Genomic DNA, 22,590 nt, shown 5'->3' with positions numbered 1-22,590 from the left:
AATACACTACACTAATACCTAGCTCTGGATTAAGTTTGGTGGCGCACTGCCGTACGACGGTGATACATAAGCCCTGACATGACGAATTACACTTAGGCGAACAACTATTCCACTAATACATTACACTTGATAAACTGGGCTAGCAGCACGTAGGCCCGTGTCTCCGGCGACTCTACGTGGTGTCTAGGTGTGTCCCAGGGACTGAATCGTTATTAAGTCTGATAGCACGTGTCGCCTGCTGGCTGCCCCGTGCGGGCCAAAACTAAATAGCCGGTAGGCTAGGTTGGGCGTGAAGCGCCGACGTGAAACCACATAATCTCCCCACAGTACTTACGTATGACGTGGAACACTCATCTTGAGCACTGATTGAATTAAGTTAAGTACCTCATGGTAAATTTAGGCCGACCGCGGAACTGTACAAAAGGTTGAAAAGAAATTACACTATGGAAAACTACATGTCGGTGAATGCAAAGGTTGAAGGTTCCGCGTTGCGCGCAGGCTGCCGGCCTGGTTGAGCTCTCGAAGGACACTGCAGGTGTCGCCGCGCACGACCCCCCTCCCCCGCCAACCCTCCCGCGGAAACGTGTGAATTTCGCGGGAAACTGAACCGGCCAGGTTCGGGACAAATCGCACATTGAAACATGATTTTGCAAAGACTTAATTATTAATTAATAAAAAATAATGTTTAATAAAATCCTGTGGAAAAACATAATTATAACAATTTGTTGTAGTGCGGCGGAAGGATATGCCACACCCGGCCGGATCCTTGCGCCGGTGTAGCACTCGTTGTATGGCGTTCGCCTCGTCGCACGAACTGCACTTTGCTGCGCGCACGGGCGCGTTCGGTGCACACGCTTTTGCGAGACGTTGATGAAGCATAGCGGTCTATGCGACAGAGGAGCATTGGCGGTCTTGTTTGATAATGGTAAGGAAATCTTAAAACTTAGGGGCTCGATTTTTTTCTGCCAAAATCAAGCTCTACTTGAGGTCGCTAGCAGTTCCTAAACAATTGGTTAAACGATTGTATGTTCTGGGAAGCCCTTACACAAGCGTTTAGCTACCCTTAAAAGTTAGGGAATATTGGTGAAACCTGCTATTAATATTGAGCATAAAAATGGTATGCGCAAATTTTGTAAGTTTGCATGTAGTTAATGGTATTGACTCTATGACGAAACATTTGAAAAACGAAATTACTGAAAACAAACAATAATGTGGTTTTTCCATTTAATTTGTTATAAAAAGTTTTGAAAACAAAAATACAATTGGATAACAACACGTTTGTATTGTTAAAACAAAAATATGTTGGAAAACCTCTACCGAGTGAGTTTACGAGTTTGGGTTTAGCTACTGTGTTAAAGACATCACGCTCTGGGACAGTTTTTTTTTTTTTCGCCGGTGAGTAGTTCTTGATTTCACCAAGTAAAGCCCACCGCACACGGTACAATATTTTCTACTAGTGTGCTTACTAGAATGTTTACTGGTTTCTGTACTGTGTAAGCTACAAGCTGAAATACTAGGTGCGCTACAAGTTTCTGCTGCACACGATTCTAGCTGCCTTACTAGTTTTGTTAAGAGAATATTCTCCACAACAAATTTTTATTATAATCACATTTTTTACTGCATACAAACAAGGCTCTTCTTTGTATGCATTTATTAAAACGAGGAGTTGGCCACTATTCCACTTCTTTCGTCCATGTTTATCACGACATGCGCGCTTAAAAGTGTAAAAAACCCTTAATGCTGTTTTCGTGAGTTCTGATTGGCCACTCCTTAAATATTGGAACACACCAAGCAACAAAAATAGGACACAGTCTATTACGCAAAACCAGTAGCTCAGCTCGTACAGCTACTAGTATCCAGTTTGAATTTGAGTGAAGAAACTAGTAGTAGAGCCAGAACGACTCCTAGCTTACAATATTGTAAGGAATATTGTACCGTGTGCGGCGGGTTTAAAATTGACTCGTGTGAGTTCACATGAGTGTAGTACTAATTTAGGGTAATTCTAAAGGAAAGTCTCTTTTCTGAAAAAAAAAAAAAAAAAAAATTTAAAAATGTGTTATTTAATTCCTTACATGTTTTGAATCATTCTTGAAGAGGATACTTCAAGTAGTTTAAGGCTATAACACTATCAACATAGTACCAGCACATGGATAATTATAATGACAAGCATTTAATCAAAACACAACTAACACAACGGACTGGCTAAAATGGTTAGAAACTTACACCGTTTGTTTGGTTTTCTTTTTGGTTGTTTTGACCTTGAAAAAATTAATGTGTCTATATTTGGTATTGTATGATTATAAAAAAAAACTACTCCATGTCATGTGTCCAAGTTTATACCTTGATGGGTTATACCATGCCAGATCATCCAGCCAAGATAAACATTGGTACATGGTATCTTCAGACAAATATAAGTACCCATTTTTTTTGTTTTTGGAATGTTGGGTCTTGTTTGGAATTTTAAGCCCTTCGATGTTTCCCTCTGTTTGGTGGACTGTGTTGTGACACATCTTGCTTCAACTTAAATATGTAATAATAGTTTTTTTTATGTAGAATTGTTAAATTCTCCATACTTATTCAAAACTTCACATAGATTTCAAATATTACTTATAAAATGTAATTAAATTCCCAGAAATACGTGCAATTTATGTTAGAATGGGATTAAATGAATTACCAAAAATTGTAAACATAATTTCAGTAATCCTTTTATAACTTTTTTCTATTAATCTTTACAATCTCGGTGCTGGTACCATTTGGAAGAGCACGATTTGGCTTCAAAATGGTGAAATAAAATTTTTGCATATTTACCTCCTCACCCTCACCCCACCTAAAGAAATGTTTTGGTGGATAGAATTTTTGTTAACTGTACATACATTACATAAGATTATATAAATAAATTAAAATTACAGAATTAAAGTACAAGCTGTGGTCATGGAAATTGCATTTTTTTACAATACTGGTATCACTTGATGTATATACCTGAAGTAAGCCTACTTTAAGTTCTTTATCAACAGAAGAAGCTGATTAAATTTTGACCATTTTGATGCAATTTTTCTCTCGCTCATGGATGTCATTTTATAATGCACCCTTCCAACCTGAGTCTCAAGTTCCGGAATATCAACAGTGCAAAGAATGTGACTAATGGCACCAAGCATGAATAATCCTGGCCATAATTACGATGTTCTGGACAGTAAAATAATTTACCTGGCCATTGAGAATGCACAAACTTAATTTTTGCATCTTCTTCTTTTTCAAGCACTAAACCAATATAATACTTATCATCATAAACTGAACACACGTACAGATTTTTTTTTAATTTTGAGGCTCTCCAATTTTTCTGTCAAAGAGTACTCTTATGAAAAATTCTCAGCAGAGCTAATTTGCTTAGCTGCTATTATAGTTTTAGTGGGATGAAATAGTGCAAGAACCTAGTTCCAGGCACAGTTATGAACTCTGAAATGCTTGTTAAGCTTTTCTTCCACTGCGTGAATATTTTCTTCTTTGATCAGCGGAAACTTAATTTTAGTAAAGTATTAATTGCAAAATTGAAACATCTGCTCAGTTGTTAAAATTCAGTCTTTATACAGTCTTTGCCAGCTCACTCTGGATACTGTCCTTTTAACACATCCTCCAACACCATCACAAGCTGTTTTACCATGACTTGTTGCATGAAGAGTCCAAGAAGCTTTTAAATCAAAATCTTACAAGTGATAGCAGAGGTTGACCAAACTTTTAAAATTCTTATATTGTGCTGCACTAGGCCTACCGTTTGTAATATACGCTACTTGATTAATGTTTAGGAATTCTTTATGAATTAGTAAGCTCAATCTTCTTTGAACCTAATATACAAAGAGAACATCATGGTTTAGGTAATCTGAGATAAAGCACAAAGACATATTACATGTTTTTCCATCCTTTCTGAAGTACAGAATTACTGGATGTAATGTGCAAGCAGAACGCACTCAATGATATGACTGAATTTTGCCTTGAATGACAAAAGAATAGTTTTCTGCAAAGTCCATGAAAACTAGTAGTATTTCATTTGGCTGAATGTTTTCTTTCCTCTATTTCACATAGTTTGACTGCTGTTTAGAGATGAATGAGTGTGGTATTAAAGCAGCTAGTTTCTTCAAAAGCAGATCAATAAATTCACATAAAGGAAGGATCAACGTTTGTAAATTGCTGCGTTCAGTAGTTACCCATTGTGAAAACTGAATGTCATCTTCATCATAAAAGTCAGTAATGTTTTTTTTTTTTTAATGTATTCTTGTACTTTTTCAGAATTTGGAGAGTTAAGTCATATTCTTAACATACAATAATGGTTTTCACTATCACATACCAGTAAATTGATAAGATCCTTTAGCTTTAATTTTCAAAATTCATAGCACTTAAAATAAGGATTGGATTCTGGTGTAGCCTATTGAGCAAACACAGACCAAATGTGTACATGGCTGACCAACTGTTACACACCATGTCGGCTGCAACTCACAGAATTTAAAAAATCCTACTTTATCTCAAATAAATTTCTTCTCTGTATGCTGTGTGTAGTTACTTAGATTGCAGAGTATTAGATGCTTTTGTTTATAAACATTCTTGTGTTACACTAACCTTATCTTTGGAACCTGGCATTAGTCAGGTGTTTTCATCTGCTTGATAAAAATTGGTAACTTCAACAACTTCCGCAGAAATTTTTCGACCTTGCAAAGGTTCAGGATTTGAAAGAATTCCTTTTTCTTTCACCAACTGACGTGAACAATGAATTCTGTGGAAATTTTCGTTCGTGACCAGGAATTAGGGGCAACTGATAAAATGTGTAACATCTCCCTTATGGATGTTGCATATTTCAATTTTGCTTTCATCTCACTGATTAGAAAATTTAAGTCACTTGCATTCCTCTTAATAAATTACTCTTCAGAAGTCTTGATCAGTACTTCCTACAGACAGCAATTTATCTTTTAGTAGCTTCAAAACTGCTGCTACTGTTGATTTCACTTTACTTTTGACTTCAGCTATCTTTCTTTTACCATACACTAATTTTGGATGGTTTGAAAGTCCTTTTAGTTTTAAGGGTGATACATCAAGAGTACTTATGCTTAAATTTAAATCTTCCTTTTCAAATGTAGTGTTACTAAGTTCTTCCTTTGTAGGTATAAGCCTGTGAGGGTCTGGGCATTCCTCTTAATTAGAACTATTCTTTGAATTTTCAGACACTTGTTCGTGAAAAAACTTCATTCTACAGTTGGGACACAGTTTTTGTACAGGAACTAACAAAACACCAGCTTTCCTTTTCGCATCTTTGGCAATTTGAAGAGATATAGGTCTTATGCCACTTTTTATAGACATTTTGTGTTTCTTTGCTGGGTCACAAAAATTTTTTAAAAGCTTCCCCGTAATATTTAATGAGTGATACATAGTGATGTGAACATATACTTGAAGTTGAATGCAGTGTAAATCCATCTATCCTCCAAAGCAGAATTTATTTTTCTTCCATCAGGAAGTTTAGCAATATTAAGAATTAGGCTATCTACATGTCTGTGTTTGTATTTATATGACACACAGATTCAATATAAAGACCTACACTAGACTTTCCATATAAACTGGTAGCCATTGAAGAATGTAAAAATATTGTCGATTTTACCCACTTCAGACAGAAAATACAAAGCAAATAACTTATCAATAATAATTAAATAAAACCAGCTACATGTCAACACTCAAACATTAACAGTCATAGATTAAACAATCCCAGACAACGTGTTGAAGTGCACAAAAAAATAGCAGCTCCTAAGACTCCCACACACTGGACAACCTGTGACTGACTAATATCTACAATGAGATCACCCTACAGTAAACATTTAGATGATGCAATATATTACATCATCTACATTTAAGCAAGAAGATGCAATATTATGCAAACTGATGGAGTGACCAAACATTAATTGAACTATAACTTTTCTTCAAACATTTTCTTCTCCTTTTCAAGTGTATTTTTCAAATATATTCCTACAGTATATTAAATGTACATTTCCAACAAGGCTTAGTCATTATTTCAAACATTTTTGCAATAAAAATTTTACTACATATTTGCTTTTACATGTACAAATTATTTTGTAAACTTAAAACTGATTTATAATCATCTTAACCACTTCTTTCACAAAGAACTTGCTTTTATAGAGAAGGAAGGTAAATATCCACAAATTATATTTCACCACTTTGTAGCAAATTCTGTGCTCTTTCTAGTGGTACCAAGCCCGAGATTATAAAGATTAGGTAATAGAAAAAAAGTTATAATAGGATTACTGAACTGATGTTTACAATTTTGGTTATTAATTTTTTACACTTCTAACATAAATTGCATGTACTTCTGGGAATTTAATTACATTTCACAAGTGATATTTGAAATGTACCTAAAATTCTGAATAAGTATAGTGAATTGTATGGTTCTACACTAATAACTGTTATTACAAATGTAAGTTGAAGTAAGATGTATCACTTGACTTTGGTTGTGGATTGAAAAATTTTCATCAGAGGGAAACTTTGAAAGGCTTTAAATTCCAAACTAGAGCCCATATTCCAAAAATTGAAAAATATGGGTTCTTTTATTTGTCTGAAGATACTATGTACCAAATTTCATCCAAATCTGAGATGGTGGGGTGGAAATCCCTGGATGATCTGGCATGGAATGCCCCTGATCCTGATTGGCATTCTTGCAATCTTGTGATTAGAAGTGAGTTGAGGTCTCATGGCACCGATCTTACTGACATTTTCCTATATCCTAAAAGTATAAAATTATGTGGTGGGCTTGAGCACGTCCAACACCCAACATGGATGTGACATCAGCCATTGTTACATGCCTGTTGGCTGACACCATTTCCTGTACTTTGTTGACATTTGTTGCAGTCGTTGATTTGGATGGGCACCCAGTTATGTTTTTATCTTCCACAACCTTCCTTCACTCAATATTGAACATCAACGTCCAACCAAGTAACGGAACATGGCTTCGTCTCCAATGACCTTCTGTAGTCTTAGATGAATATCTTAAACATTAGTCCCATGTGTCCATTTACAGAGCAAGAGAACACACACTTCCATTTTTTGCCACGTTTCCAGCTTGTCTTTCTGCCATATTGATTTGCACTTGACTGAGCTTAGTCACATCTGCCTGCTGCTTATCTCTAATCTTCGGCAACATTGCGCATGAGTCATTGCTCCTTTGCTCTCGTTCTGCCCATTGCGAATTTAGGCAATTATGGCAATGTGTTTTCTCACTATGTGATATAGCTTCCCTGTGGAAAAAAAATTGATGAACGTTTTTTCGGAGCATCCCTCATACATAGAGTAGGTAGGCTACTTATGCCAACAGCAGAAAATGTATTTTCTTTGGAAATTAAATATTGTTTATAGTATAAATCTACTCTGGCATTGGATTTCTACTGTATAGTTATGCAGTATTTCATGATTCTGTTTCTTGTTGAGATTAGTATGCAAAATCTGACAATAGGTTTATAATTCTACGGCCTGAAATGTACCACCACAATTTTATAACATTCAAATTTATTTTTTTATTTTTTTTTAAGTTTTAAGAAAGACAAAAAATATTTTAAACTTATAAATTCTTTATTATTATTTTTTTAAATTTGAGCAGCTAGGCAGCATTCTGCTAACATTAGAATGAAAAAAAAGTTTTATGAATTTAGTACAGCTGCTCATATGTTTGAGAAATATATTTTCAAAAATGTCAACACCACTATGACTGTATTATATACATATTTATTATTTTTATTTATTTTTTATTACAGTTGTGACATGTACACCAACACCTCATAAAGAGGGTAGCTACTAGGGTGTGCACGGGTACTAGGGTGTGCACGGGTGCAAAAGTGAAAACTATGTTTATTGAGTTGTATCAGGCATCATTCCTTAGCTGTTTTAGCTGTACTGTAAACCAATTTATTTAATTTCTTCAGCCACAGAAATAATGTTTATTGTACCTCATAAATTTATCTGTCCATAATCACAAACCTTTGGCCAAATATACCCATGTGTTGAAAATGTAAGGCATACTAAAGTTGCTAAATTTTATAGTTATAAGGTTAAATCAATATGGCTCTAAAAGATGTGAAATGAGCAGAAAGATTAACACATTGTAACACGTATTAAAATTCATGTAACACCCATTATGGTATACTTTTTTTCTAGAAAATTTTTTGATTTTATTACAGTTTTGGCTGGTTCAAACCACAATGGTTTAACCACAGTAGTTTTTATAAAAACCAAATGGTTTTTTAAAATAATCTATTTTAAAAAGAATATCTTAATTTTTTTTAATGAAAGGTCTGATTACACCCTAATAGCAACAAAAGTAGTCTATTAATGTTTTTTTGTGATTTACAGGAACAAAAATTATATACTAATCAAGATCTTAACATTTAAATTATTTGATGTAGTTTTAAATTATACCCAGTTAAATACTCCTGTAAAATTAAATTAATAAGTGAAATCTAGACAGAGTGTAAAAAAACAGCAAATAAAAAAAATTATTATTTAAAAAAAATTCCTATTGTGTGGGAAATCCCCGACTGTACTGTAAATTCCTATTCTGTGGGAAACACCCATTCTATGGAGAATACTGTTTCTATACCCTTTCTGTGGTTAAGTCCCAGTCAGATGTGCAGATTTGTCGGACTTCACTTCTTTGATGTTATAACTTTTCTGGTTTAATATGAGTAGCAGAAAGCGGGATGTTGTATTGCTTTCATTTGAACATGCTGAGAACAAAAATAAATAATGTAATAAAAAAAGCTTGTTTGAAACAAAAATAAACCCTTGTTTGAACAAAGAAAAGGGTTGTTTATTTCTAAAAAAAACTGGTTTTTTCCAATCATTTTTTAAAATAACATTGATGGTGTAATAATGTTATTTAGGCATTTATTTGTTCAAAACTCAAGTAATATATAATATATCAACCTTAAAATCACAGAGTTTATTTTTATGAATTTCTGTAGAGGTACCTACATGTACAAATTCAGTACACCTGTTACTCCATATTTTTAATTTTCTATTCTGTGAACATGAGGAGAAAATATTTTATGTATAGCATCAAAATCTGCTTGTGAAAATAAGTAGTATGTTAAAATGTTCTATCATATGTTATTTTTATTCTTTTAGAGTGGCACTTAACAGCTGTGCACACAAGATTTTAACATTTTCTACAAAAAAATTTCAGCCAGTGTTTTATGCATGCACTGTAAACTATTATTTATTAGTCTATCTCATCTGGCATAAGTTAATAAGCAGATATATATCTATACAGGACCCGTCAAAAGTTAAGGACCATTACAAAATTCGTACATAATGTTCCTGTCTTTAAACATTTGGTGCAATCATTTGTAATACATTCTTCCATGGTTGTTTTCATCAAAACATGTTTGTTATAAATTTGAATTATTTATATATGTTTATTAGTTTACAAGTTAAGATTTTTACAGGCTTTTCAAGAGTTGAATTTTGGTGCTTTTTATTATGTGGAAAAAATATGTAAAAAAATCAGTTTTATGGTATCGTTGTGTTATGTATTTTTTAATTACCTCTTGATATGTACATTAAAGAAAATTGATAAAAAAGAAAAAGTGTACACTTTTTTAAAATTATTTTGAAATTAACTTTTGAAGAATAATCACCCTTGAATTGTAAAATCAGCCCAAATTGTAAAATGTATATCTTTTATACAATCTGAACCAGCAAGATGGGGTTTGATGCACTCTCGTGAGGTGGAAAGAAATGAATGAATACTGATAAGCCCATCTCACTGGTTTGATTTGTATGGAAAATACATAGTTTGTCAATTTTAGCACATTTAAAGCTAAATGTTCTTAAAAGAATTATTTCAAAATTATTTAAAAAAAAGTTGTTTGTAAATTTTTCTTCTTTGTTTTAATTTTTATTTAATGTACGTATCAAGAGGTCATATTTATAGGTTATATATAGTTATATATAAACACTAAGATACCAGAAAATGTATAGTATCTACATATTTTTTTACATAATAAAATATACCAAAATTCTACTTTATAAAACCTGTAAAATTCATAACTTGTAAACTAATAAACCTATTACAATAATTTAAATTTATAGAAACATTTTTTTTTATGATAACAAAAGTGGAATGCCTTTTTGTAATACATAGTGTGCTGATCAACGAAAGCAATTCTAACCCTTGCCAAATGCTCCAGAATAAATCCTGGGCCATGCCGAGTGCTCCCGACTACCATTTATGCACGCACTATGAAAGTGTTTTTGACCTTAGCTAAAAATTAGATGGTTTTAGCATAAATTTGCTTAGTTCATACATTCTTCGCTGGTGCCAGACCATCAGGCATTCCAGATCCTTGGATGCCTTACTATCTATTGTAGTTGCAAGGTTCAGTAGTCATGTTTAGTTGTACATATCTACTGTACCACATGAAAAAAAATTATCTTATTATTCATGTATTATTTCTTTTGTTTGAAATTATTTTGTGAGATATATGTGAGTTCTAGAATTATTAATATGAATGTATTTGCACAACATCATATTTTCAGATTGATTTTCAAAAGATTACGCCAAGCTATCTAGTGCTGTAATGACATTAGGAGAAGATTTACTTTTACCCAACCTGCAAGGGAAAGGGAGGTTTATGACAGCATTCTGAGTGAAAACTTTTCAGTAAGTATTATGATAATAATGCAGTTAAGTTGTATCATAATTTTTAACTTAAACAGTTCATATACATTTACAGAACTTAAAGCCATTTCAGTGATCAATTAATACCCACATTTCTACACTTTATGGGAAAACATTAATGTGTTGCTGGGCCGTAGCTAGGATTTTGTGAAGGAGGGGTCAGGTGTATACATTATATAATTTATTTTATTAGTTAAGTTTCTTTATAGTTTAATTTTAAAAGAAAATTAACTGTCTCACTACACTCTCCAGGAATAGTAGATTTTTAGAACACCAACATCTACACATAGAAATATAAGTATTGATTTAGATTGAGAAAAGAAAAGTGAACATTTTATATTTTGTTTTTATTTAATTATTTTTTGTAGGTTGTTCTGAAGTTAATTGTTTGATGATTTCATTAAAACAAGTTAAAAATACATATATTAATGTTATTAAATGAATGAACCATGATGTCAAGTTTGTATAAATGACATGCTTACTGTAACACGTGTGAAAACCTGAATTAAATATAGACTACAGTACTTGTAAACACACTTTCTGCCACTTCTGGGTGTGAGGCATGTAGGGCTATTATGGGGAGGAAGTACATTTTTGTAGGCCACTAAGGAATACAGTATTCCTTCAAAATAATCTCTCTGTAATATTATGTAGCTAAGTTGCTATTATTTTCGTATTCTGTCTTCACTTTTATTTTTTTTATCCTGGAAGGGAGGGGTTCGGAACCTGTAGACCTTCACCCTGACTACGTTCCTGTGTGTTGTCAGATTTTATTTAGTGCAGGTGTTTGTTTCAAAAAAACTCACCGTAAAAATAATTGATGTTTTTGGGTGTTAGAAATTCTAGTAGTTTATCCTCCAAAAGAGCATGGATGTTGAAATTTGTCCTACAATGTAAGAAATTCAGAGTGGAGAGGGCTTTGAATATCAGGGAAATCGTGGTCTTTAAAAAAAAAGTTTAGAATAACTACCATGTTTTTATCATTGTCTCTTAGAGGGATAATCAAGCAATGTTTTATTTAGTAAATGTATAAGTACTATAACAAAATTAATTTGTTTTCATCACTGAAACTAACTAGGACCTATATAGTAAAATTTATGGAAGCTTCAGACTAATTTGCACTCCACATTAGTGTATTATGTGCTGCATCAATGTGTGATCACACAAAAGCTAACACATTCATTTGGGGTGAGTTTCAAAGACACTTGGCAGAATTATCATACATTGTGGATGCATATGCTGCAGCCAACTTCAGCATGATTGTACATAGCATACCTAGCTCAAGTGTTAGTGCAGAAATGGGCACAAAATTTATTTATTTTCTTGGTTAAAAGTGGGAGCATCTGTTGTATTACTGTTGTGTAAAAATACCAGCTAGAAAATGTATGGAATCAAATTGTGACATCCTTAAATATTTTGGTTTAGTTTATTGCGTTCATTATATATATATATATTTTTTGAACAAGTTTCACAAAGATTTGTAAAAATACGTCATACAAAAATATGATGCAATGACAATAAATTAAATAAACAAACATATGTTCTTATCTTCTACATGGTTATATGCATTTCTTAACAAACCTACATATTTTATGTTACATGATTCTGCATATTAAAAGTAAATTTACAAAGTTTTATCTATAAAAAGAAAGGCTTCTTTATCTTTATCACATTTAAAGTTTACATATGTTCCAGCATAAGAGATACAGCAAAATTTGAGAATTAAGGTCAGTTCTCACGCTTAATTTGGTTATTTCGTTTTATTGTCGTTACTTTTATTTAAAAGGTTTTCTTGTAAATTCATCCAATAGCATTGTTGTATTTAAAATTTTCTCCAAATACATTTACTAAATAGCTATAAAACTATAAACACTTGCATGACCTTGTAGAGCTTGAAAATAATGTTTAGCTTATATTTGATGATAAAATTTATGACTGAATAACTAATCAACAGAGCTATTGGAATAAATTAGCAGGAAAGTCTCTTATATAATAGAAGTGATGAGAAAATGAAATAATGAACATGGTGTGTGAGACCAAGCCTTGAAATAATTATTAACAGGATTAGGAAGGGTTGAACAGCATTTCCAAACTGAAATTACAACAATGTTTACATTTTTTGATGACACTTCTGAATGATAGATTATAAATTATTATTTATACACTAATAAATTATTAATATCTTTGCAGATAAACTTAATGCTTCCCAGGTTATAATTAGGGCTGTCCATATTAGCACCCGGGTGCTGTGATTAATCATTAAACATGAGTCCTTATATTTATAGTAAATCTTATACAAAATGGTTATGTTGAAAGTGCTAAGTACATACAGTACAGAGTAAAGCATATATAATCCATTTAAAATGTTCTCTTGTTTTCAAAGTCAATTAATGGACACAAATATATTAAAAATGAAGCGAGGTGGCATAGTGGTCAGGTATATAGCTCAAATTTCAAAGAACACAGGTTCATCCAGTGTGGTTTTGGTTTTTCTGTTGTTACCTAAGTCACTGTAAGCAATGTTACCTAAGTCACTGTAAGCAAATGCAGGGCTGGTTCCTTACTACAGACTATGGCCAATTCCTTTACCTAGTTTCAATTTTTTGTGTGTTTATGTTTCTGTCACTAATTACTTTGTTGTCAAACAAGGAGTCAAGCTAAGTGCAAAATAAATTACACTGTCTGAATGGTAATAGATTTACAGCAATGATAAAATGCTTCAAAAATGCAAAGCATTCTTTTAAATTAAATGCTTTAATTCAAAAAATTATCTTACATTTAATTTCCTTCAAATTACATGCATTACCATTGGGCCATATGCATAATATACACCAATTTTGTATATCTGTGGTATTGAGAGCACATAAAAATTCAACTGACCACTAAACAAACAGCAGCAATTTGTCAGAAGAATGAAAGAAAGTATTTTCAAAAGTTATGCAGTATTCATAAATTTTCTATGACAATCACAGGTTTTGGGGCCTACATTTTTAGAATTTTAAAAAATACAGGGCTTGTAAAGATATAGCAGCATCCACATTTTTAAAAAATACATATATTTAAATTATTGAAACAGCTATTTTTGATGTAATGCTGCCAACAGCATAAGTAAATTCTGATGCTCACATTTCCAGTTTTTTTTTTCTGTTTGGGATAGTCATCACCTACCATAATTTAAAATTTAATATCTCTTTATATATTTTTTCTGCCCAAAACTAACCCTATTTTCACAGGACTCCTATTTATGTTCTAAAATTCACTACACATATCATGGGCATGCTTAAAAAGTGACCAAGTAAAAAAGTGGCAAAGACTGACTAAATCAACTTAATCCATTTTTATTGAACAATATTTTAGGTATTGAGATTTAAGACTTAGTCAGAATAGTGACATTTTTATTCCTAGTTTACTGATTGACTAGGGCATTTTTCCTAGGTATGCTTATGGGAAGTTAATCTAATTTTTGCCACTTTCTAAATCGGTAATTTTTTGCAGTATACCAACGATATTTGATTATCTGCCACTACTTTTGTATGAAATTCAAATTTAAAATCATCGGGCGTGATTATGGGATATGAATTATATTGATTGCCATATTTAATGAAAAGCATTATTTTTGAAACTATTGAACAACTGATTTATGGACATGCTAGTTTATATTACAAATGTGGTGTCTGTAGTTGAAGTTCAAGGATAAAATGGGTGTTTGTTTTTTCGTTGGCCTAAACTAATCTGACTTATAAAAAGTTTTTATATTTTACATTATGTTTTGCAAGTTTGGCTCTCCTGATATTTATTTACATGTGACATTTACATATCTTTTATATTCAAAAATCAAATCTGCTTCAAAGTAGGTATGGGAATGAGTAAAAAAATCTGCTGTAAAACCACAACAGAAATCTCTCTATAAGTTTTTAAAAATTTAACTTGATTTAGTCAATATATCCAGAAATAATTCTAAAACTTAAGTTTTAAGTGAATGCTGTAAAAGTGTAAACAGTTGTAATGCACTTAACATGAGCACATTTTAAAATTCATTGATGTCAGAAAAAAAATACATTTAGGAATTGTTTGTAGTTGGTATCAATCTTTATGTGTATAGCTGTTAAGGGACTTTGTCTAGTACTATATGAATAAATTCCGGTTTAGAAAATAATTAGTATACAGATATTGTTTACATACAACGTTCATGAAAGTAGTTTTCCATGGAAAGTTAAATGTAATTTTAAACATTTTGTAGCATACTGCATATTCATCAGCTGCCAAGTTAAAACAAATCTACTTCCCTTGTAATAATTTGCAAGATGTCAACATTTTTGTGAATTTTATGTTATGTATTGGCTAGATAAAAATGAAGTACCTTAATTATATGTAGAGCTATTGAAATAATGTTAACACATTGGCCATGTGCAACTTATCTAAACACTTAATTGCATAGGTAAAAGTTCCGCACTTCTCTAAGATGTATTTTTATAAATGTTAAAATCACGTAAGAGGCTTCCACTATACTATTATTAAGGTATGTTATGAATATGTGCAAGTGTAGCCACATAATTATTAGATCTAATTTAAAGATTGGTGGTAGCCAGATGTTCCATGGATCACAGGGCTGATTTCAAGGACCACCCAACACTATACTTACACATTTATTTCTATTGGAAATTTTTTTAAACAGGAATGAATCATCTGAACTGGAATGCACAGTGCTGGAAGCTACTAAAGATATAGATGTTGATATTGTGTTGTGTGATTCTGGTTTGCCAACCATCAGTAAAGAGTAACTGACTCGGTTGCATTGCAGTTCCATTATGTCTCGAATAAAGCTGAATATGGTGTAAAGTATTTCAGTTGATGTACTAAAATAAACAAATTAATTTCCTTTTTGAATTGAATATTTTTAAACTGACATAACTATCACAGTTTATCTATAGTGTCCATCTTGCTATTTTCTCTCATCCAATGAGTATATATGATACATGACGATAAAAAAATTAATTATTCTTCTGAACATTTCAGTACAATATTATATGAAAGACTGAATTAATAAATCTTCACAATCTGAATCTTCCGATACCAGCAAGGCAGTCGCTGTGTCCATAATGTGTAGAATCCTGCAGCACCACATGTTTTATAAAAACAGCTCCACCTACACGATAGTGCATGCAACATTGCCACAGCACATATCAAGCAACACATACCACAATGCACATTTCTTAGGAAACACAACCTTTATTGGTTATCCAGCTGGGAAGTGAAGAGTAGGGGAGTAGGGACACTAGCCCATGCTGCTACTACACCATTGTGCAATTACTGAAGGTCAGAATAACTACATGAAAATGGTTTGAGTTTAAAATCTTGTCACATCGAGATCATTAAAAACAATGAAAGGTTATGAGATGCCATTGGAGAATTGAAGGAATGAATGAATGAATGGGTGGGGAAAATGGGAGTACCCCGAGAAAATCCTCCATTCATGGTAACGTCTGTTACGTCTCCACTTGCAAAAAATCTAGATTCTACTTCGCTGGGATTCGAACCTGGATTGCCTTGGTGGGAGGCAAGTGGTCTGACCATTTACCACTGTGGCCCCACCATACATATAATAAAAGTGTAAAGACATAATTAAAGTTTACATCTGCAGATCTGATGAACACTTGGTACACAACAAATGGAATTAAGGTAATGTTTTTCATCACATGGCTATGAACAGAGGCAGTTGATTGAATTTCCAATATTATAGTATGTGTTGACATCCTTTGGTGCTGATTCAGTGCTCATAAATTTTGAGTCATGCCAGGGGTTGGAATCAAAACAATATTGAGACCCCCACATATGAATATGACATGAAGTGTAATAAATAAACTGCTTTACAATGTTCCATTAATTTGGAAATTAATAATACTAATAATTGTATTTACCAATTGGAGAATAGAAAGAGTTTTTATATTGTAACATTTAGAAATAATATTAGTACCCATTTGTCTAAAAAGCTAAAGTGACATTATTTGTTTTATGTTTAAATGGTACGGTATGCAGTAATGTAATCAACTTGGTTAAGTTTTGACAGTCTTTGATTTATGTTTTCTATTTCCTTTTTATATTTTTATGGTTGATTAATGTTTTTAGCAGAATGTACTTCAAATGAACTGTTTTTGCTACTATAGTTGATCAGTGAAACGGTATAATATTGACTTCTTTCCCATTGGAACTTGGCTAACAAGTAGGCTGTGGGATGAGAATAGACTAGAACTAAGATGAGCTCATGGCACTGTGTTATTCATTAATAGAGCTATACCCAACCAGCCTGAAGAATCATTGATGTGAGATAAACTGAGACTAGAATGTAGTATAATGAAGATAGAAGATAAAATATGAGTATCGTTTTGAATCTCCACACTATGATTGTGTCTTTTAATCATACCAGAAAATGTTTTGCTGGTCAAAGCCTAACCTCAGAACCAATATTAATATTTAAAGCAGATGGTAATATTGTCTTAGCAGTGTTACTGTGTGTATCTTAACTTGTGTTTGCGGTGCTAACTCTTTATGATTTTTCCAAGCTAGCACTACAGTTCATCTTGATGAAACTAGTTACTACCAGACTTACATTGTATAACAGATATGTGAATAAATGTAGTAACAAAGTTATTGCTTTTGATTCACAGATTAAGGTTAATGCAAAAATTGTTTACTTTTTTCCTTCCAGAGATGTTCTTCAGTACTTTGACACCAAAATTCTATGTTGCACTCACTGGCACCTCTTCACTTATATCAGGATTAATCTTGGTAAGTGTGCAAGTAATCACGTGACTTAACCTGATAAAAGGTGGACCAATAAATATGAACATTGAAATATATCGCACCACCTCTATGAGCCATAGACATTGTGGGACCTTGTAGGATAGTTGTGTCAAAATACTTGGAAAACAATATAGGCACAAAGATCAGGAGTGTTTGTAACATAGCATGATTCCTGTCCCCTTAATTAATTGAGTATCTGTTATGTTACTGATTTTCTCTTCATATTTCATAATTAATTTATACTAATGTTCCTTCTGTTATGCAAAGGCATTTTGTTTGTGCTCGAATATTAATTATTTTTAATTTTGGTTAGGTTTTACGTAAAGATGAATGTATTTTTTTGGTTATTTTTTCACTATAATTTTTTTGGTCACTTAAAATTATAATATGCATTAATTAAGTTTTTACAATTTTGAGGCATATTCTGGTTAGTAAGGCTGTAACATTTGAGAAGGTTTAAAAAGAAAGGAAAACACAGGCACGACACACTGTCACAGTAATTTTTCACACCTCAAGTTAGTGCATTGTTGAGAAAATCCAGCACGTAGGCGTACAACTGCACAGTAATGTAGGTACTAGAACTTTTGCTGAGCGCCACTACCTCGCCAGCCAATTACAAACCTTGAGGTGGTGTGATGTGTTTTTCTTGACTTTCAGAGAACAATGTTTTTCTAGTATTATTCCCTATATGGTTATGTTTCTGGTTCTGTTTTGTGATTGGTCGGTTCAACCATGAGGTTGCTTCCCTTTGTAAGAGAAGACAACTTCGTTGTTCAACTAGTCGTCGCCGAGTGCGGTCGTGTTGTCGGCAGCTCATGAAAAATATGATGTGAAACTTTGAAGGGATAATTTTATGCCTGCTGGTTGGGGCCAGGCCGAGTTTTAACCTTTTTTTTTAAATTTTTTTTGTTTGGATTTTTAAACTATAAATTCTATCTCAGGTGTCGGCATCGGCCTGTGGCGATGGTAATCGCCGGCGAGACCACAGACCACACTGGCCTCACATAATTCTGTATTTTGCTTAAAAATTTAAGTAGAGGATGTCAATTAATTTTATTTTGTATAATCGAGCAACAAGCTATAGTGACTGTGGAAAATCATCTTGACATGTAAGTTGTGATCAACGTGATGTTTTAAAGGAACAAAATGAAACAAAAGAAGTGTGCAAATAAATTATTTTATTTAAAAATTTCTAGTTGGAAAACTACTACATTGAAAGAACAATTAACTGTCAACGTTGGTAAAAGGACCAACTTGAAAACAAAACTTCAGAATTATCTTACATAAATATCATAAAATCTCCTGTGATTAAAGTGTCTTGTTACTATTCTGGGTTACGTAGCCAGGCCACCTGGAATGTAACCAAGTTCATAATCTTGAAACACAAGCATGGGTTTAATTTTGGTTACTGATAATCACCACTAAATTTAGTGATATATTTTCATAGTAAACTTGCTTAGTAAGTGGTGCATTTGACTCATAGATGTCACTACTATTTGCCTACAGTGTTAAGATATATCATCAAAAATATTAATCCCTCGGAATTCATGATTTACTTACAAATGCTAAAGATAACTTTTTTAATTTACTCTGTTAAACCCATACCCATTATGCAATCTTCAAGTATCTTCAAGTTTTAAGGTGCAATTGTACCTAACCATTGTCTTACAAAAGTGAACTTGCATTGACAACAATTATAATAGCTCGCAGTCTGTTTTCTTTGTATACTTGTTAATTATTAAACTAAAAAAAATTCTTTGGAAGTATTCTAACTAAACAAATCCAGGGGAATCTTCTAGGCATAATTTAGTTTATCCTAAACTAATTAATGATGAACCAAAATTTTAGATTTCTTATATTATTTTTTGATTAATATTTTTGATAACTATTAAAAATCTCCATTTTATACCATTGAAAAAGTTTAAAGATCTGAACTATTGACTAACTGATTTGACTTTTATGACTCAAAAACATTGCTGCAAAACCAGATCACTGCTGCGGTTTGCAGTCTCTCTTAGCTTCTCGGCAGAATGGCTAACTGTTGGATCTTGCCAAGAATTGATGCAAGACTAACGTCTCCCAGACCTTTGCAGCCTACCAGTTTAAACCATGTATAAATTTTTATTTTATTTTTTTAGTAGTATAGGATTAAGACCATCCAACTTAGTCCATATTATAGTTTTTTTTTCTAAATTTAACAGTTAAAGTAGATCAAAACAACTTTGTTTGGTGTTGTGCACCAGTTGACATTTGCGAAGTAAATGAACAGCGTAACAAAGATGGTTTAAAAGGTGAGAATTTTTGCATTTCTTGAAATGAATCAAGTATCAAGTCAGATGTATGCTTTTTATTTTACTATTACTGTCAAATTGTGGTTAGTTGTATTGAAATAGTTGTGGCCCAGTGTCGGGTGGTGGGATAGTTGGTCCCTGATCCTGACTGGAAAGGGGAAATATGATTGGGTGTAAGGCACCAGTTTGGTCATGGCCAACATTTACGAGTACTTGTGAGGATCCAGGTGTGTTTCGGCTGGAGTCAGGAATTTTTTCCACTAGGTAACGTTGAACAATTGTACACGACACATTATAGCAGCGGGTTATTTGTTTCCATCATTCAGGAGACTATATGTTGCATTCTCTAATACTGTCTTACCAAGTGGTTACTTGGGCTTTATTCATTGTCATAGTAGAACCTGTATTCCAGAGCCATTCGGTATTGCTCATGGTAGTACGTACTCCAATTTGTTGGCTACCATGGATGGGTTGTCTGTATGGAGAAGTTAGTTTCACACCTAGAAATGCCCAGGGGCCACATGGAGATTTTATGAAGGTGATTCAGAGATCTACAGTGCTTCTGAAGAACACTCTCAATCAAAAAATTACACAAGATATCATAGTGGCATGTATTTTCTAAAATAATTTACAGTAATGTTGACGTTTAAATAGTGGTTGTATTTTCACATTTCAACTATGGCATGTATTTTTTGGAGAATGTTATTGTCTAAAAAAGGTTTTTCAGACCAATTTTTCAATGAAAATTGTGAAAACAGTGGTACTGAAACTTGAAAACACCGTAGGAATTTGCATTTTACCTTTGTGTTTATTTCCATCTAATAAAATATTACGGTCACAACTTAAGTCGTGCAGTTCCTAGCTGCATAGCCAAAAGACTGTGTGCCAGTTCAGAATTTTACTCTAAGAGATGATTATTGCATTTTGTACCAGCAAATGTTGCACTTACCATTTTGGCTTGCAAACAGAAATACACCTTTAGCTAGGCAGCTTCTTTAAAAGCGAGTGGAATGTATAAAATCCATGAAATAAACAAGTGAAGACCTATGTCCTGTAAAAGCAGACTACAAAAAAATTAAGTTGAAGTAAAATATTCAGAGTGAGAGATTAATAATAGATATCAGGAATAAGACAGTATGGAATATTGAGCATCCTTTTTAGTTGCACAAGTGCTTAACCCAGATGGCACATTTGTCCATGCACATGTAAACTGAGTGTGTTAACATGTTTGATATTGTATCGGTTCACATCAGTCAGCTGCACTTCAGAGAGCCTGCTACTGTGCCTGGGCATCAAGGACAACCTGCAAGATATTACGCCTTGTCATTTTGCTTGTTCTAATACATGCTGCATTATTAAAGTACTTTGATTCAAGCCTCCTAGTGTGAACATAGTTCCAGTAGGCTGTCGCCCAGGAGTTCCTAGCACTGTTAGGGGTATCTTGCGGTGTGGTATGAGCATCTGGGGACCATATGTGACATAGGTCATCCCGTGGGAGCCATGCACTGACTCCCAGCTTGCTGAAATTATGTGTATATTTTATTTTTTTGTCCATCACAATTTTCACTTGATTCTTGGATGAGAAATATGTAACTGTACATTATGTGAACACCCATTATTTTATTTCACCAGCTGCAATTGTTTTCTGATTTGGTACATAAATGGTGTGTCTATGATAATTGTGAAAATTATTTTTTTTGTCAGATCTTTGAATGGTGGTATTTTCGCAAGTACGGTACATCATTTATCGAGCAGGTATCCTTGAATCATATTAGTCCATGGCTAGGAGGCAATGAAAATAATGTGGAAGGAACTAATTCTAACAACAGTACCACCACTACAACCAACACTCAGCAGACAGTTCCAGGTATGTGTTAGTAGTCATTTTAGTGAATTTGTATGTGTGTATTTGTGATTTTATTCATAATAAGCTCTAGGCATCTTTGTTTTGTGTTTATAATGCCTCCATTTAATTCTTTGAAACATATTGAATGCAAGTATGATGCCCCTACATCTTACATGCATTCTGTCTTGCACCTTTTTAACAAACAGCGATGACCTCAGAGTTTCCATTTATAATATTAGATTAGGTAGCCCTATTCTTAGTGTGTTTATTCTAAGACTCATAGAGAGCTAGGGCAGTATGTTTACATCAGTTTTTATTACAAACCAAATATAACAGTTGCTCTCCTGTCAGGAGAAACTATACAATATCATGATTGGCTCAAAGTTAGATACTGAAAACAGTTCCACAATAACTAATACAATTTCAAAAATCAAGCATACTAGGTAACTGACAAATTATTCATCCATTTCACAAGCACTGGACAAATGTTATATAAGCTATACAGGGTGTATCAAAATTCATGTTACAACGCTTGAGGGTAGAAAGCTCTTATTATTTGCAACCATTTTTGCCAATAAACATGTTGCCGGAAACGCGTGGTTAAGCCCCTGTAGCCCCAGAAAGAGTCAGCGTAGGCAACCCATTGTAGAGTGTTATGTTGTGGATGTGCGGGCGTTCAAGTAGAAAAATAACCTTTTTAATAGTGGCACAGATTTTAATTTCACTCTGAAATCAATCACAGCTTCGGCTTTGTTTCACAACATGGAAATTGTTGCATACGTTTTAACAACGTGACAGCCTAAAGCAATGGCTCAAAAACACGCCCACCTTGAGCGACACAGAGGTGGCAACGGCGAATCATGTTTTCACGGATACGCTGGAGCATGTGTGGAATCGACCTTATGATTTCGAACGCTTCAATGATTCGCTGT

The 22,590-nt window shown here is 33.2% G+C and overlaps 1 protein-coding gene across 5 annotated transcripts in view; it reads left to right on the top strand.

Annotated features, from left to right (window-relative positions):
* The first annotated feature begins 1,160 nt into the window (after nt 1-1,160).
* LOC134529432 (protein ST7 homolog) overlaps nt 1,161-22,590 on the top strand; it is a 106,173-nt gene continuing 84,743 nt past the window's right edge. For 2 of the 5 annotated variants that reach the window (XM_063363516.1, XM_063363517.1), the window contains exon 1: nt 21,593-21,679. Coding sequence is in view for 3 of the 5 variants with exons in the window: in XM_063363513.1 (XP_063219583.1) it covers nt 17,429-17,506; nt 21,517-21,679 (241 nt within the window). In the remaining 2 variants the exon portion in view is untranslated. Of the gene's footprint in view, nt 1,396-10,578; nt 10,703-17,426; nt 17,507-21,516; nt 21,680-22,590 lie in introns of those variants that run through there. The other 3 variants (XM_063363513.1, XM_063363515.1, XM_063363512.1) reach the window with 3 other exon arrangements.

The sequence above is a fragment of the Bacillus rossius genome, chromosome 2, assembly GCF_032445375.1.
Source record: "Bacillus rossius redtenbacheri isolate Brsri chromosome 2, Brsri_v3, whole genome shotgun sequence".
Lineage (NCBI taxonomy): Eukaryota > Metazoa > Arthropoda > Insecta > Phasmatodea > Bacillidae > Bacillus > Bacillus rossius.
The sequence above is the reverse complement of the archived record's forward strand: the minus strand, read 5'-3'. Positions and strand labels throughout refer to the sequence as shown.